General features: G+C 35.4%; 2 protein-coding genes across 2 annotated transcripts in view; one reads left to right on the top strand and one right to left on the bottom strand.

The window, feature by feature from the left end:
- Positions 1-9,668, top strand: part of LOC100372931 (protein RCC2-like) — a 35,093-nt gene extending 25,425 nt beyond the window's left edge. The window contains exons 8-10 of the mRNA XM_002737478.4: positions 125-305; positions 878-983; positions 4,508-9,668. Coding sequence (XP_002737524.1) covers positions 125-305; positions 878-983; positions 4,508-4,766 — 546 coding nt within the window. The 3' untranslated portion in view covers positions 4,767-9,668. The remainder of the gene's footprint in view (positions 1-124; positions 306-877; positions 984-4,507) is intronic.
- A 1,285-nt stretch (positions 9,669-10,953) lies between these two features.
- LOC102807661 (uncharacterized) overlaps positions 10,954-18,617 on the bottom strand; it is a 34,064-nt gene continuing 26,400 nt past the window's right edge. Inside the window, exons 14-16 of the mRNA XM_085508481.1 lie at positions 14,685-15,339; positions 13,103-13,308; positions 10,954-12,365 (exon numbers count right to left, since the gene is read on the bottom strand). Of these exons, the coding sequence (XP_085364607.1) occupies positions 12,159-12,365; positions 13,103-13,308; positions 14,685-15,339 (1,068 nt within the window). The 3' untranslated portion in view covers positions 10,954-12,158. The remainder of the gene's footprint in view (positions 12,366-13,102; positions 13,309-14,684; positions 15,340-18,617) is intronic.

The raw sequence follows: 18,617 nt of genomic DNA, 5'->3' as shown, positions 1-18,617 counted from the left end.
TTCCTTTAAATTTGTATTGACACTCTTCTTGTATTTGCCTTGAATTTGGCAAGGCTACAATATTTGTGCTATGTTTTAGTATTTGTGCTGTCATCATCTTGTATCTCTTTCATCTATTTCCCAGATTGCTTTAGATATCAGAAAACGAGTTTTCACATGGGGATTTGGCGGCTATGGCCGTCTTGGCCATGCTGAACCAAAAGATGAAAAAGTACCGCGTAATCTAAAAACATTTGACGTGACTGGCAGAGGAGCCAGTAGTATTTATTGTGGGGCATCGTTCTCTATGGCAGTCAGTGAACAAGGTAAAATTTTCACTCAAAACAATAGAAGCTTGGGTAATTTACATAACAGTGCATTATTTGTGAAATCCATTGTCATATAAATGACTTCTGAGAAAAAAATTTAATACATTTAATGTGTACTGTACTTCAGTTTTGGAGACATCATGTTAAAGCCCTAAAATCATTAAAGGGCGATAGTCGTCGTGCGTATGAAATAACGAGTATGAGTTTTGCACTGGGCGCCACTTGCACTAATTACTGCAGGCGGCTCCTCCGATACCTTCCAAACACCAAAAAAAATTACCTAATTAAAGCTTGGTAACCTTTCAGTTTGAACTCGTTGATCTGCGCAAGAGTCAAAGTCGCCATCTTTGTTTATACGAGACCCATATTTTGCACATGCGCAGCGCGGTGACTACCGCTCTTTAAATCTTGAAAATTAATAGCATAAAATTTAAAATGATTTATAGTATTTAGTCTGCATACTCATAATTGTTGATTGTCACAAGATCTGTTGAAATCAGACATATTCCAGGAAATTGTGCGCTTCCACTTTTATCCGAGTTTACTATCATATATTTTTTTTTTTATAGGTATTTTGTATTTTTGGGGCCAAACCAAAACAACGGGTGAAGCAACAATGTATCCCAAACCAGTTCAAGATTTAACGGGCTGGAAAATACGAAGTGTTGGCTGCAGGTACGAAAGAAACATTTCAAGAATTTGAAAGTATTTGCTCTTTTACTGGCACATGACAAACGTGTTTCTATGTTTAGGTTGAATCAATTTTCTTCTTATTCTTTAGTCCATAGCTTCAGTTGATGCACCCATGACCAGACGTGCACCTCCTCCAGCCCTTTCTGTCATCAGTAAGATAGTAAAGCTGCTCTCCATTCTCTATCCATTCTTTGATGTCGTCTTCCCATTCTCTTCTTGGCCGTCCTCTGTTTCTGCATCCTTCAACCTTCCCTTGCATAATACATTTTGTTAGACTGTTTTTCTTTGATTGTTGTCCAAGAAATTGCAATTTTCTTTTCTTAATGTTTCAATTAGATGTTCTATTCTTTGAATCAATGGTGAAGTAAAAAAAAAAAAAATCAAACTGTCGACAAATCTCTGTAAGATAAAGCAGATTATACAGATTTTAAATTTTTGGTAGCACACTTGTAACTAAAATTAACACTTTGCACATACTCAATAACCTACCAGTATGTTACATATAACAATCGCTACCATTTGCAAGTATGAGTGATAAACTACACAGTTTGCAGCGGATAGATGTTATTAAACGTGAATCAGTGTTTGTCTAATGATACAAGGGATATCGCATATAACGTATTCTGGCGACGAAGTCCAAAAACGGGGTCTTATAATTCGGTCTCCGTCTATCCGTGCTTCTGTGCGTCCGCCCGGAGTCATATCTCACAATCCCTCGGACTGATTCCGTTCATTCTTTGCATGTGCCTAGTACTTTATGTGGGACATATGCACATGCAGTGGTTTAGCGATTCTATTCAAAATGGCTGACTGGCAGCCATCTCGTTTTTTGAAAATGTTGTATTTTGGACATGCTTTGTCAGTTTTCATTCAAACTTGGTACATAGATTATACATGTTAGGATACATGTCCATGATGATTTATTTCACAATTGGATCAAAGATGGCCGACTGGCAGCCATCTTGTTTTTTGAAAATGTCGTATTCTGGACATGCTTTGTCAGTTTTCATTCAAATTTAGTACATAGATCATACATGTTAGATTACATGTCCCCGATCGTCCGTGAGTTCCTGAGTCTGTCCGTCCGTCCGTGTGTCCGTCAGTTTGTGTCAGTCTGTCCAGACTCATATTTCAGAATCCTGTGGACCAATTCCGTTCATTCTTCGCATGTGCCTAGTACCTTATGTCTTGCATATGCACATGCAGTGGTTTAGCGATTCGATTCAAAATGGGTGACTGGCAGCCATCTTGTTTTTTTAAAATGTTGTATTTTGGACATGCTTTGTCAGTTGTCATTCAAACTTGGTACATAGATTATTAGCTCCGCTGTCGACTTTGTCGAGCGGAGCTTATCATATGAGTGATTGTCCGTCGTCGTCCGTCGTCGTCGTCCGTCGTCGTCCGTCGTCCGTCGTCCGTGTCAATGTTTTACTTTTTCGACTTCTTCTTGAAAACTACAAGCCTGAATGCTTTGATACTTGGTGTATATGTACCTTGGGTAGACCTCTCTCAGATTTGTTCATTTCATGATGATATCTTCAATTCTCTAATTTTGGTGAATATTTTTGTCATTTTTAGTAAAAAGTGATATTTTCGACTTCTTGTTGAAAACCGCAAGTGCAATTGCTTTGATATTACATATATAGGTACTACATGTGGACCTCTCTCAGATTTGTTCATTTTGTAATGATATCTTTAATTCTCTAATTTTGGTGAATATTTTTGTCATTTTTGGTAAAAAGTGATATTTTCGACTTCTTGTTGAGAACCGCAAGTCCAATTGCTTTGATATTTACATATATAGGTACTACATGTCGACCTCTCTCAGATTTGTTCATTTTGTAATGATATCTTCAATTCTCTAATTTTGGTGAATATTTTTGTAATTTTTGGTAAAAAGTGATATTTTCGACCTCTTGTTGAAAACCGCAAGTCCAATTGCTTTGATATTACATATATAGGTACTACATGTGGACCTCTCTCAGATTTGTTCATTTTGTAATGATATCTTTAATTCTCTAATTTTGGTGAATATTTTTGTAATTTTTGGTAAAAAGTGATATTTTCGACTTCTTGTTGAAAACCGCAAGTCCAATTGCTTTGATATTACATATATAGGTACTACATGTGGACCTCTCTTAGATTTGTTCATTTTGTAATGATATCTTTAATTCTCTAATTTCGGTGAATATTTTTGTAATTTTTGGTAAAAAGTGATATTTTCGACTTCTTGTTGAAAACCGCAAGTCCAATTGCTTTGATATTACATATATAGGTACTACATGTGGACCTCTCTCAGATTTGTTCATTTTGTAATGATATCTTTAATTCTCTAATTTCGGTGAATATTTTTGTAATTTTTGGTAAAAAGTGATATTTTCGACTTCTTGTTGAAAACCGCAAGTCCAATTGCTTTGATATTACATATATAGGTACTACATGTGGACCTCTCTCAGATTTGTTCATTTCATGATGATATCTTTAATTCTCTAATTTTGATGAATATTTTTGTAATTTTTGGTAAAAAGTGATATTTTCGACTTCTTGTTGAAAACCGCAAGTCCAATTGCTTTGATATATTATACATATAGGTACTACATGTGGACCTCTCTCAGATTTGTTCATTTTCTAATGATATCTTCTGTTCTTTAATTGCCATGTGCATTGCTAACAGCGGAGCTATCTCAGCCGACAGGCTGCTTGTACATGTTAGGATACATGTTCATGACGATTTATTTTGCAATTGGATCAAAGATGGTCGACTGGCAGGCATCTTGTTTTTGTTTTTTTATGCAGTATCTTGGACGTGCTCTGTCAGTTTTCATTCAAATTTAGCACATACATGTACTTCATACATGTTAGGATGCATGTGCATGACAATTTGTTTCAAAATCTGGTCAACGATGGCTGATTGACAGCCGTCTGACTTTTTGGCCTTACTACTATATTTCCACAATTTATGTACCATTTTCATTCGTATTTGGCACATACATCATACATATCAGTGTGTTTCATAATCAGATCAAAGATGGCCAAATAATGGCTGTTTTTATTTTTGGCCATATTACTACTACACGGAACACGTGTTTTGATGTAAATAAACAATCTGTTGTATACGCCACCTGGAAGTTTCAAGGACACGCTCGCGACAACCCCTCCGCTTTAATATGACGAGCACAAAGATAACTTTCAAAAATTTAATGGGGACTGTGTCATTTTCAACGACATGTTAAATTTTTCCAGTTTGCCACCAAATTTTTTTTCTTGGTTGCCAATTGCCAATTTGAAGTCTGATTCGGGAGTTCAGAATTGTCTGTATAAGGACGTTTCTAATTTTATATCTACTAAGTAGTCCAGAATTGACTTTATTTGGAAGGTCCTAGTTTTATCTCTACTAAGTAGTCCAGAATTGTGCTTATTGAGAATTCCTAATTTCATCTCTAGTAAGTAGACCGGAATTGTCTTTATTAGAAAATACATCATGTTTATTCCTTTCTATGTTGCAGCAACCACAGTATTGTAATTGCAGCAGATGATAGCGTCATCAGCTGGGGTCCATCCCCGACATACGGTGAACTCGGCTACGGTGACCATGGGGCGAAGTCTTCCACTCAACCCAAAGAAATTAAACTACTCGATGGAATCAATATACATTCTGTTGCGTGCGGATACGGCCACACTTTAATGATAGCGAGGAACGATTCGGACGAAGACACAAACAGCATCAACAAATTACCTGAGTTTTCAGTCAAGGCTGAGAACTGATCTACTGTTTACTCGCACTGTTTAAAGTGCGATTTGGTATTTAAACATTCGAACTTTTATTTTTATTATGCATTACAATTCTTTGAACCAGTTGAACTTTGTACATATACATTTGCCAAACAATTCATAATCATCAACAGTTTCTTCATACGTCTTGTTACCTTCTCTGCTCCGATACTTTGCCCTCGTTTATCAAGTTGTCGCTGTGGTTGGTGGCGGCCGTATTTCACACTCAAGAGAAGATCTGGGCAATGTGTACCACCAGCATTATTAGATTGGAAGACAAGAGTGAAAAAGAAAAAAATTGATGATATTTTAAAAATTTTTAAGAAATTCACTTGCAGCTTGATATGGTTTGTTTATTTGTCTAATATTGAATGCGAGTTGTATTACAAACGGAATTTATGTTGGTTGTTTTACAAATGAATCTTGATGTAAATGAATAGGTACTCTGCCGTGATTCATAATGGATGGAAACATGCTGTATGATATGAAAGTGCGTATTGTGATTCAGCTCATTATCTGCCATATTTGGGAATTGGGATGCGTAATGTATCATGAATGATGCCAGTGATTTTAATGTTAAAACTACGATAATTCAAAGAAATTTCCAAAAACCGGGCTGATCTGGTATCATTTAAAACAGGATTGTATTCAAGCATCGATGTTGGCATTGTTCAATGGCGTACTCAAAATATTGTTATGAAGTTGACGAACATTGTCAGTTTGTGATTTATCAAGAAATGAAATAACTACCTCCTATTAGAAGTGCATCTCGTAAATCTAAAATATACATTTATTGTGTGCGGTATTATTAAATATGATTTATTTTTAACCACATCTTTATTTTACTGCTAATAAAGAAAATACAGTAGTTAGAATTGTCAAGTTCTGTAAAGTAGCACAGCATAGTGAGTTCAATGAGAAAAGGAAAACTGACGAGTTGAGTGTCATCTTGATGATGATCAGATTGCGAGTGCTATTTTAGCGGCTTGTCTAAACCGTACATACTGCGAGACAGAAGTTTATAATATTCAATGTCTTTAGTTTATGGATGGTTTGATTATTTGTCCCCCCTTTCCCATCTCATTTACATATCTAGTTACACACATACCATACAATGAGCGATGTTAAGTAGTTTGCTTGGAAACCCCCCCCCCCCCAAACAACTTTGATAGCCCCTGGCATTTTTTATTACTGAGCAGAATGTTATTTCTCCCAGCAGTTCTTTACGTACCAGATGTTATCAGCATTGAACAGTGGTTTGGCTCTCTGGAATAAAGAATTGTTAACAGGATTAAGTCGGCTTATTTTTTCACTAAAGTTGTCAAAGTACAGCGCTTAGTGGAGTGCATGACATGTGTAATTGTAGTCTTTATCCAAGACAAAAGATGAGTTTCCTAAATGTAGTCACTCGTCAAACCTTGCACTCGTAACTGATGGCAATGTAGAATTTGTCTTGAATCTTAATTTTTATTATCATGCTAGAAGAGTCGAATGAATCTTTGAAGACCATATTTATAAAATGATTACGTTGGAATCTAAAAAAAATACACTTTCATTTGCTTATTTGAATCACTATGGTAATTCCTGTTACACTAAAGGCTTTGTGATTCATTCATTCATTCATTCAGTCAGTCAGTGCCAAAGTTGTCAACTGTCATTCAAAATTTATTAAATATTTAATATTTTAAATAAAAATATTCATAACTTTTGTAAAATTTACTGTATTTTGCCATTATGACTCACAGGTTTACCTACAGGCTGTTAATTGTAACAGACGATATGATAACTCGTATTCAAGTCCTAGAGAAATACAATTTTTGGAATTTGCATCAAAAGAATTTTCCAGTTAAATAGACTTGGTTGACATCAATAGAACCAGCCAGTGCAGAGCAATGTTGCCAGGTTTGACTTGTGTTTAATGCTACTTCATATGCTGTAAAATACTTTATATTCACTAAAGGAATTATCCAGTGAAAATAAAATCCAATGAATATACTTCACATCAACATCATCACAGTGGATGTTTGGAAACTTTCAATTTTACTAACAGAAACGAGTGACTGTTATTAGTAAGGGATGGAAGAAGGTACTAGTAAATGTTTCCCCACATAGGAAATTTATTGTATGCTATCTGCAACAAATATTAACTTAAATTCTCCAGTCTTGGCAAAAATACTGAGATTACCACTATATTAAAAAAATCATTGCTATAGAAATTCACAAGCGAAATTGGCCAAAGATTAAAACTTGTTTTTCCTCTGAATCAATCTTCTGTTTGTAATATTTCTAAAAATGTACGATGTGAAATCATTTCTTGATTCTTAAGACTTCACAAAGATTTTTATCATATACCACATCAGTTCCTAACGGAGTCTTATAATAATTTTTGAAATTATTTTTACTCCATGATTGCTTTAATGCCCCGCGGTTGGTTTCTGATTCGCATATTGATTCGCATTATTTAGCACTCTTATACGAGTCCTTAATATTTCCTCATCCTTGTGTCTGGAATTTGGGGGTGACAATGTTATTGTTCACATGCTTGGTATGGGGCCTTGATGCTCCATATTAGGATAATTATTCACATGCTTGGTATGGGCCTTGATGCTCCATTATTCACATGCTTGGTATGGGGCCTTGATACTCCAGATTAGGATAATTAACATGCTTGGTATGGGGCCTTAATACTCCATGATAGGATAATTATTAACATGCTTGGTATGGGGCCTTGATGCTCCATATTAGGATCCATTATCCCACATGCTTGGTATGGGGCCTTAATCCATATTAAGATCCATTATTTCACATGCTTGGTATGGGGCCTTGATCCATATTAGGGTTCATTATTCATATGCTTGATATGGGCCTTGATCCATATTAGGGTTCATTATTCACATGCTTGGTATGGGGCCTTGATCCATATTAGGGTTCATTATTCACATGCTTGGTATGGGGCCTTGATCCATATTAGGGTTCATTATTTCACATGCTTGGTATGGGGCCTTGATCCATATTAGGGTTCATTATTCACATGCTTGGTATGGGGCCTTGATCCATATTAGGGTTCATTATTCACATGCTTGGTATGGGGCCTTGATCCATATTAGGGTTCATTATTAACATGCTTGGTATGGGGCCTTGATCCATATTAGGGTTCATTATTCACATGCTTGGTATGGGGCCTTGATCCATATTAGGGTTCATTATTCACATGCTTGGTATGGGGCCTTGATCCATATTAGGGTTCATTATTAACATGCTTGGTATGGGGCCTTGATCCATATTAGGGTTCATTATTCACATGCTTGATATGGGGGTTTTGATTCATATCAACAATCTCTCACGCTATAACATTGACTGGTGTCGGCAATTCTAATGTAATGTTGAATGTGGGGAGTGAGTTGTATCATGGATGAATCTAACATGATTGCACGTTCAATTATTGAAAAAGAAGTATTGTAGAACATTTCACTTAATTTGTTCACGGTAGAAGTGATATGTGAAGGGCAGTAAGAAGAGCAGAGATGGAACTCAGAAAATCTTTCCAATTAGCAAATTCTCAGAATGTAATTTTAATTAATATTTAACAATTTGAAAGAAAAAGTTTGCTTTTTTCTTTGTGCAGTGCCACGATGACGCACAATGTGAATTTTGATGTAAATATTCCATATTTTAAAATTGAAAAAAGAAAAAAAAATGTGCAGTTTGATTTTCTGGTTTCAGCATTCTCAAACCTGCTGTTGTATTTTATGGGAAAACATGTTGATATTTTGATGATGGAATACACAAAATTTTGACATACCCATTTCATGCTTTTTGAACACTTGTTTCATGATGGAAAAAAGTTTTTGAACTCTGAAAATGGGATATTTTCATCTTCAGAAATCTATAGCTATTTTACCAAAATTGCTGGATGCGATTGCACTATTCATGAAGTTTATGGTTGTTATTTTTGGTTAAAAATCTCTATCTAGTTTAGTTCTTCAGTCCCAAAACTGTTGACAGTCGCCTCTGGAATGGTATTGAATGTACAAATTGTCATTGTACCCTATAGCGTGCCTCCAGAAACCAACATTCCGTAGGCGAGTCAACAATATATGCAGTCCCTATTCTACCTCGATAGCAGTGTACATACTTTTTAATAATGGCCAGTTTGTACCCATGTACTGTAAAATCTGTATTAGAGGCTACATTTTCTATTAAAATGGTAGAATGCGGCTTCTATTAGAGCATCTACACTTATGAGAAATGATGAATTTTTGATTCTCTATTTAAAAATAGTGCAACTTTTATTAGGGATGCGGCTTCTAATACAGATTTTACGGTATGTACCATATTTCCTCTATTAGTAGTGCATGTCCTTATGTAAACGCCAGAAGTATGGAAATGCTTAAGTCATATTTTAATGATATGCATAACATACATGAAAGTATTAGTTAACATGCGCTTCTAATGGAGCAAGTACAGAAATTTTAAAATTTATTGTTGAACAAATTTTTTGAAACAAGTTTAATTTTTTGATCTATAACAAAGGTTGATTTTGGCACACAAAGAATTCTTGATTGGGATTTTCTAGAATACATGTTTTAATGTGTGTAGAAGAGCTTCGATCATATTACTTTTAAGAAATTATAATTGCAAATGTTTTTTGCTGTAAACAGTCCAGAATTTGCGAAGTTCTGGGTATGCGATGAGCAATTGAATATCTTATTTGGACCAAAAACTGTTTTACATTAACTCTCCTGTGTGGATTTCATGTAGCAGGATTCACTCAGTGCGTGTAAGGAAACATTTGCTTTAATAGAGTGTCATATTTGCTTCCTTACATGCAGTTCTTTGTATTTCACCTTGTGTAATAGTTCAAGTTACCAATAAAAGTTTGAGAACTCAAGATAAGTCTGTGATTTGTTATTTCCTGACTGGTGGCCATTTTGTTTCAACAAAGTCTGTTCCAGAGACAATTTGTTACCTTGCTCATGAACTAATGCACTGAAAACAGACAGGGACTATGTCACTTTTTAGCTCCGCTGTCGACTTTGTATCATACGAGTGATTGTCCGTTGTCTTCCGTGTCAACTTTTTACTTTTTCGACTTCTTGGAAACTACAAGCCTGAATGCTTTGATACTTGGTGTATATGTACCTTGGGTAGACCTCTCTCAGATTTGTTCATGATGATATCTTTAATTATCTAATTTTGAATATTTTTGGTAAAATGTGATATTTTCGACTTGTTAAAAACCACAAGTCCAATTGTTTTGATATTACATATATAGGTACTACATGTGGACCTCTCCCAAATTTGTTCATTTCGTGATATCTTCAATTCTCTAATTTTGGTGAATATTTTTGTAATTTTTTGTAAAAAGTGATATTTTCGACTTCTTGTTAAAAATCACAAGTCGAATTGCTTTGATACTATACATGTAGGTACCTCAGGTAAAGCTCAGATTTGTTCATTTCGTGATATCTTCCATTATCTAATTTTAATTATTTTTGTCATTTTTGATAAAAACTGATATTTTCGAATTCTTGTTTGAATTGCTTTGACACTATACATATTGTTAATTTTCTAATGATATCTTCAGTTCTTTAATTGCAATGTGTATTGCTAACAGTGGGAACTATCTCAGCTGACAGGCTGCTTGTTTATTTCTGGTTTGTGGAATTGGAGGGTCAAACATTAGATATAGAAAAATACAACTTTGATTTGCAACTAGTTATGATAACTCACTGGCCTGCTGACTCAACAGGAAATCAAACCTTGATATAGTGATCTCCATAGTTATGGAATTTGTAATTCACATTTTACCAGTAATGCAACTGTAAATACGAAGGAAATACAATACAGCCACCAGTCGCATACAATTTCATTTTTTCATGAAGACAGTCCCAGCAGTCAACAAGCAGAGATTCTATTTTGATTCAAGATTCTTACAAAATCAGTCCTGCTAGAGGGCACGCTGATTCTAACGAATTTGGTTGATTTCGCAAATAGAGTGCACGTGTTCAGCCCAGTAATGTTCTGCGAGATGATGGGGTTTGGCTTTATCAGGGAACAAGTCAGTGTAATTGTCACAAGTCATTAATGATAAACATCACTACTAGTGAGATTCACAATTGTAACACCACTTTTACGCTTACCATTGCATACAATTAACATACATAAAAATCTTTTGGAGTAAATTTTAAATTCTGGCGCTTTATTTTCTGCACCATATTTTATTTACAGTTAAAATGGTTTCCATGGTAAAATGAGCATGTTAAAATTGTTAGCAGATTTACAAATAACGATTTATGTTGATTAGAAGTAATGAAAAATTAAAACTGGAAAAATTAACTCTAAAAATATGTATCAACTAAAAAACATTGCATATATACACTGAGCAATGAGGGCGCTGTTGTCTGGCATGAAAGTGAGTCAAAGTCTTCTATGAACATCAATAGCGCCCTCTGTGACCAATCAATAAAACACAACTCTACCACATAATTAATTATGACAAGGGATGTTCATTACATGAGTCAAGAAAAGAAAAGTCTAAAACTATGAATGCATACTTTCTAAAAAAAATTGGGGCTGGCAGTACAAAATTTTTAGGAACAGTGAAGTTACCCAGTCTATCATGATTAGATTTAAAACATACAAAAATAAGAAATGTTTTGAAGAAATGTAATTTGCATAGTAAATTATTGGGAGCATAATTATTCGACCAAGATTATATTGCTTCAAATATACAGCGCCCTCAGGAGGCCCGATAAAAAATTAAAAATCACAGTTAAGTCAAAACTCTTCACGAGCAGTATTTATTCAGTTCAGCTCAGCTCAGCTAAAAAACATACTTCTTGTCTTCTGTTTCACCTTGCACTTGAACTCTCACATATCTTGTATGTAATAGTCAAAAACACATCAGGCAGTGGGTTCTCCTCTGACCAAATCATACATCATATTTGTCATTTCACAAACGATTTATAACCTTGATAAAGTTCATGTACTCTCATCACTTGTATTGAACATCTAATATTCAAAATAATTGAATTATTTTCTCAGTTTTAAGGGGTCCATGTTCTTTAAATATGCTTAAAAGGGCATGGAACAAAACGTTGCACACTGCATTGATCATACCCCTCCTATTCAAGTGGGGAATCCCTAATACAGTGTTATCATACACGTTACATATTGAAAACCATCTGCACAGAAAATATTCATCCCTCCCACACGAATGGCATTTACATTTTCTCTTTGATCTTGATTTCTTCCTGGAGATCCACCATTGAGGAATGTACTGTTCACCAACAGCATCAAATGAAAACATCAGCAATTCATGTCTTGATTACATAATTTCTTTGGACCGGTGAGTCCCCACCTACTGCCGCAGCTTGGTTACAGCTAGAGATCACTCTGTCTTGATGGATTGTTTATAAGATATTTCTGAGCTTTGGTGACAACCCAGTTATAGCGTACAAGAATCTGCCGACATCGTCTATCATCCCCCAGATGTTGATCCATCAGCTGTCTCACTTTAATATCCTGCACGGATAGTTCCACTTCCCAGTTGTTGCATTTCAATGCTCTTACGATTTCTAGAATTGATACCTATAAGGATGAGATAGTGAATTATTTGTATGACAATAGCTTCAGGAATGCTTTAGAAGTTAAAAGTCCTAACCCTAGGAGTTATTTTATATTTATTTAGCTAGACTAATCTATTCAGCAACATATTGTAGATCTAACAATACAGCCTTGTTTTTAGTTGCTTACAATCTCGGCAGGGTACTCAAAATCTCTACAAGAAGGTACTTGGAATTCCTATCGGGTACTTGGCATGTCTACTGAATACTTGAAATCTCTACAGAGTACTTAAAATTACTACAGGGTACATGAAATCTCTACTGGGTTACTCAGAATCGCTACTGGGTACTTGGAATCTCTATCAGGTACTTAGTATGTCTACTGGGTACTTGGAATCTGTACTGGGTACTTGGAATCTGTACTGGGTACTTGGAATCTCTACTGGGTACTTGGAATCTCTACTGGGTACTTGGAATCTCTACTGGGTACTTGGAATTACTACAGGGTACACGAAATCTCTACAGGGTACTCCGAATCTCTACTGGGTACTCGGAATCTCTACTGGATACTTGGAATCTCTACTGGATACTTGGAATCTCTACTGGGTACTTGGAATCTCTACTGGGCACTTGGAATCTCTACTGGGCACTTGGAATCTCTACAGGGTACTTGGAATCTCTACTGGGTACTTAGAATTTCTACACAATACTCGGAATTTCTACAGAACACATGGAAACTGTACTTGATACTTAGATCCTCACCTCATCCTTTAATGCAGACTTCACTTCCTGTACTTCCTTACAGTTATCTGCCCATTCCATATTATTAAGTGCCTTTGAACTGTGTTTTCCCGTCATGTCCATATATCCTTCATCCGTATCTTTTTTGACTTCATTATTAACAGATAATTTTTCCGCAGATCCTGTCGATGTGACAGACGATACTTCGGAATGTGATGAAGAAATATCTGAAATGAAATAAGATCAGAACTGCTCGTCAGTAATCATATTGATTTAATTTAACTAAACACTAATCACATTTGATTTACCTAATCATACTGATTTTATTTACCTAATTACATTGATTTTATTCATCTAATCACTAATCAGATTGATTTAATTTACCTAATCACTAATCACATTGATTTGATTCACCTAATCACTAATCACATTGATTTGATTCACCTAATCACTAATCACATTGATTTGATTTACCTAATCACTAATCACATTTATTTGATTTACCTAATCACTAATCATAAAGTTTTGATTTACATAATCACTAATCACATTGTTTTGATTTACATAATCACTAATCACATTGATTTGATTACCCAATCACTTATCACATTGATTTGATTCACCTAATCACTAATTACATTGATTTGATTTACCTAATCACATTGATTTGATTACCTTATCACATTGATTTTATTCACCTAATCACTAATCACATTGATTTGATTCACCTAATCACATTGATTTGATTCGCCTAATAACTAATCACATTGATTTGATTACCTTATCGCATTGATTTGATTCACCTAATCACTAATCACATTGATTTGATTCACCCAATCACTAATTACATTGATTTGATTTACCTAATCACATTGATTTGATTCATCTAATCACTAATTACATTGATTTGATTTACCTAATCACATTGATTTGATTCATCTAATCACTAATTACATTGATTTGATTTACCTAATCACATTGATTTTATTCATCTAATCACTAATTACATTGATTTGATTTACCTAATCACATTGATTTGATTCACCTAATCACTAATTACATTGATTTGATTTACCTCGTCATATATACACTTATTTATTTTAATTGGAACCCTCTGAGCACCAAAGTCAACTTCAGTCACCATTCACAAAATAGTTCTATTTATAGTCTCCTTTTTCCTACATAACATTTTGACAAAAGTTATGAATTTTTTGATCAAACCTAGAAGTAATGTCACATTTTGTTTGTTTGGTCCAAAATTAAGATTGAATTCAGTGGAAAGTATAGAAAATATGAACCCAAATTAGGTGCTCAAAGGGTTATTCAGATCAACAGGTAACGAATCGGATTACAGATCTGGAAGCCCCAGCTCTTACAAAAGCTGTTTTGACAGAAAGATGATCTTGTGGAGATCTGATACTCTCTGTAATAAGAATGCCTGACCGGATCTTTAACATACACTTAGGACATGAACAATACACACAAGCCAGGTGGTCTATTTATACTGACATGAAGCCAACTGAGAAGATCAACAGCGATTCTGATGCAAGACAAACATGTCCAGATTTGAACTGATTATGGACGTTATGGGATAAATCGTTACCTTGACCATCTTTTAATTTATACGTTCTTTTCAGGACATCATTTAAACTTTCAGCTGGACCAAGTGCACCATCTAAAATATCATCTAACTCATCTTCGTAACTTTTGCAACGTTTGGGGACACCGTCGTTTACAACTTGCAATGATTGTCCGTGTATGTCTGTGGTGGTTTGACTCCGTGTACGGAACTCACTCTTACTATCCATATTCTGCAAGGAGGGGTTCGTGTGACTTCTCGTTAGAACTTTACGATCTAAACTTAATGTTTTTTGATTACTTTTTATATTTTGATAATTTTCTTTGTCTTTTTTCAAGTGTCTGCGAATTTCTTCTGGTGAGCTTCGAACCACGTCACTGTCTGATGTGATGTCTAGAGAAGCGCTTTTTTGATGTAAAAATTTTGTCCGAAGTTCGGAGTTAGTAATCGGGGATGTACTCAAGAAGGGACTGGAAGCTGATTGGGATGAGACTGGAGTATCTGGAGTCCCAGGATCAGATTCAGAATAAAGCAGCGAGCTAGCAGAAGAAGAAGACTTTGTAGGCGACGATTTACCACTTTGTGACTTTGAACTTTTGCGTGATCTTCGCTTCTTCGGCCATTGAGGGTTAAGCGGCATTCTGGGAGGAACAGCGGGAATTGAAATCATTTCATAGTCCTAGAAAAAATTAGTGTAACATAAATAATTTGATATTTTCACAGAAGGACAGAATGTGGATAAGAAGCAGGCAATGTGAACGTGGAAAGAAGGAACAGAAGGGTCTGATAAAAAAAAAAACTGGAACTTACAAAGGAATGTCGCCACTATGCTGACTGCAGTTGAAAGAGAGAAAAAACAAGAGGGACAAGAAATTGTGATTAAATTTACTGTTTTTAAAGCAGTCTGGTTAGTAATTATAACTGATAAAGAAAATGGAAGAACAGATAAGATAAATGGAATTGTTAAGATGTAAAGCAGAGATGAATGTTGCAAAAATAAAAAAAAAAGGTGGCGCAATTATAAGACAAGACTCACTGCATATAAAATAAAGCGGCGTAGTCATCATGCAATGGCATATACAATGCTTGTTTACATACACTTCAACAACAATAATTAATTAACACTCAAAGCGACACTGCTGTCAGAACTGCCCATTAAATGCTCTTCTGTTTTGTGATTGGTCGTTGATGACATCACAGGTTATACGCAGTTCAAAACATAAACACTGGTTTACAGTTGTAACTAGTATTTATCATCACAGAAAACATGTCTAAGCATGACACAAATTGTTGACAAATTTACTAGCTTATCTGCAAATGTCCAACTGGCTTTTAGGGTGGCTGCTATCAATATGTAAACATTCATTGTTGTGTGGTTCCCTCATATGAACACCCACAGTTTTGACAGTGTCATTTTTGCCATCAAAATCCCTTTTTCTAGTTTCATTCACCACTTACTTTATGATCATCTGACAGTTTTAAGTCAGCTACCAATACTAAACATCATGACACAATGGATTTGATTTTTGAGTGAAAATCCTGACAACACTGTCAATTGTTTTTTTACTTTTTGGTTGACAGAGTCATCCACAGTTCAAATGTCTCTGGCCAACCTCTATTTCCAACACAAGAGTAGATTTGATAAAGTTACGAAATTGAAGAATTTTAATTTTTTGACACTGTGAAATAAATCAATAACAATATTCATAATGAACTCGTGATTAGGCGATACAATTTTGCATATTTCATAATGGTAGATGAAACTGACAAGAATGGGTGCATGTAATGACATGAATCAGTGCGAATCCAAAAAAGTCAGGCTATCTTTTATAATGCAAACAAACATGCCATTGCACAACATACAGAGCAAGTAGACAAACAAATGCAAAGTGATGTTCTCCACACAAAACAAAATAGAAACTTGATATTATCAGTCATATAAGGTCATGTGATTGGGAAAAATCCAGTTTGTAAGCTCATTCTGGATACATTGCAGCTGTTAAGATTCATGTCCATCCAGGGCCCTGAATGAAGTACAGATCGGATCAGATCATTTGACCAATCAGAAATCTTCTTACACACTGAAATGCATTAATTACTGTAAAGGGATTAATTATTAACTGGGTTTTAATTTGGCTTATTTCGCTGACTGGAAAATGCGCTAAATTAAAACCCAGTGAATATGTAAAAATTAGCATAGAACACATTATCTAAATGATAAAACCGTGAATTTAAAATCCAAAGAATATGCCTGAAATGGCAAATCAGTGAAATTTAAACCCAGTGAAAATTAGTCATTTTACAGTATTTACTGGGTTTTAATTTTGCTATTTTTGCTAAAATTCTCTAAATAATTCCACGTGAATATTCAAAATAACAGTACCCCAGACCATTCGTCCCGGTGTTATCGCTATCGCCACACGAGACTCCAGCTTGTCTCCTATACAATTTTCCTTCCGCCCACTTAATTTTAATATTCATATGACCTTTGCACTGACATCGATAGCCAATCGCATTCGACCGCGGACGTCACTCTAAATAAACAACTGAATAAATTAATATACCATATTTGGAAGATAGCGGGTAAATTCAACGTTGTTGGTGTGTTCCTTCGGGTTCCGAAGTCGCACGAAACGAGTTCATGTTCCGTTATCTTTCGCAAGTAAAACAGGTCGATATGTATTAAACATGGCATTTGTTTTCTTGTTTTAACCCCCTTATTACGCAAGCTTCCGTCGAAGTGGTGTTTTTTTCGACGATTTGTGGCATGTTGCAAAACGAACGAAACATTGCGGCATTCTTAGCGGTGGATAAGGGATCGACTATGTCGTCACATTTATGTCTCGTTTGAAAGAGAATAAACAACCGCTCAGAAAAATATGTTGCTAATATTTAAGTGCGGTGCCTTGAAATCGCCTGCCCGACGTCCAAATTTCAAAAGGATGTTCGATTTGCAATGACGACCGTTCATATGTACTAGGCGACGTTACTAATTACTACTAGGGTCGGTGTTTGCATTAAGAATTATAGAACAAAAGATCAGCAAAGCGGTGCTTTTGTCGGCGATTTTGTCAAAGGGAATATTGATAAAATGTTGCAAAACAGAATCGCGAGTTGGGTGAAAAATTGCGCCGGCGGCATTCTCAGCGATGGCGACACCCGAGAAACACCGTGTCACGGTGCATTCGTGCATCAGTACACCGAAGAAATACATACACTGTCCACTGCTGACGCGACAAATTCCTTAGAAATCATTTTGATTTGATTTATGGATGGCGAGCACCGACACTCAGATCCGATGAACTAATCACGTGGAACTAATCAAAACTAAAATGGCGCGTGTCACGTGACTTTGTTTACTAAAGATAGCGTGGGCGTTTGATTGACACTCAACTCATTAGTATTCCACCAATCACAGCTACATCTACTTTCTGGATGTGCGCAGTCAAATTGTATAGGAGACAAGCTGGAGTCTCGTGTGGCGATAGCGATAACACCGGGACGAATGGTCTGGGGTAAAATAACAGTAGAACTCATTGTTTCCCTGCTAAATTCATGAGTAAAATTGCTCAAAAAAATCAAAATAGTGAGATTACATGCCAATGAAAATAAATGGTTTTACAGTATCATAGTCATGTGTGGCTTGAAGTAAAATTATTTCAGTTATATTTTATTTTGAATAATTCCTTCGCAATAGTTCTGTAGGCTTCTGTAGAATCACAATCACATCTCTGGTTGAACACGAACTACGCGGAAATGCAATCCAGTATGATAAAATAAGACAGAGCAAAAGATACAGCAAGGTATGTTTTATTAGTCACGGTGTACTGCCTTGAAATAAAATAACTGATTACTGAATTAATCATATATTTATTAGATTAGCTGTTATCAGTATAATTAACCCTGTGAGCACCATAAGTTTTTCCGCCAAAATATTGGCCTATCATTTTGCACATT

Source organism: Saccoglossus kowalevskii, chromosome 15, assembly GCF_978046115.1.
Source record: "Saccoglossus kowalevskii chromosome 15, keSacKowa6.1, whole genome shotgun sequence".
Lineage (NCBI taxonomy): Eukaryota > Metazoa > Hemichordata > Enteropneusta > Harrimaniidae > Saccoglossus > Saccoglossus kowalevskii.
The sequence above is the reverse complement of the archived record's forward strand: the minus strand, read 5'-3'. Positions and strand labels throughout refer to the sequence as shown.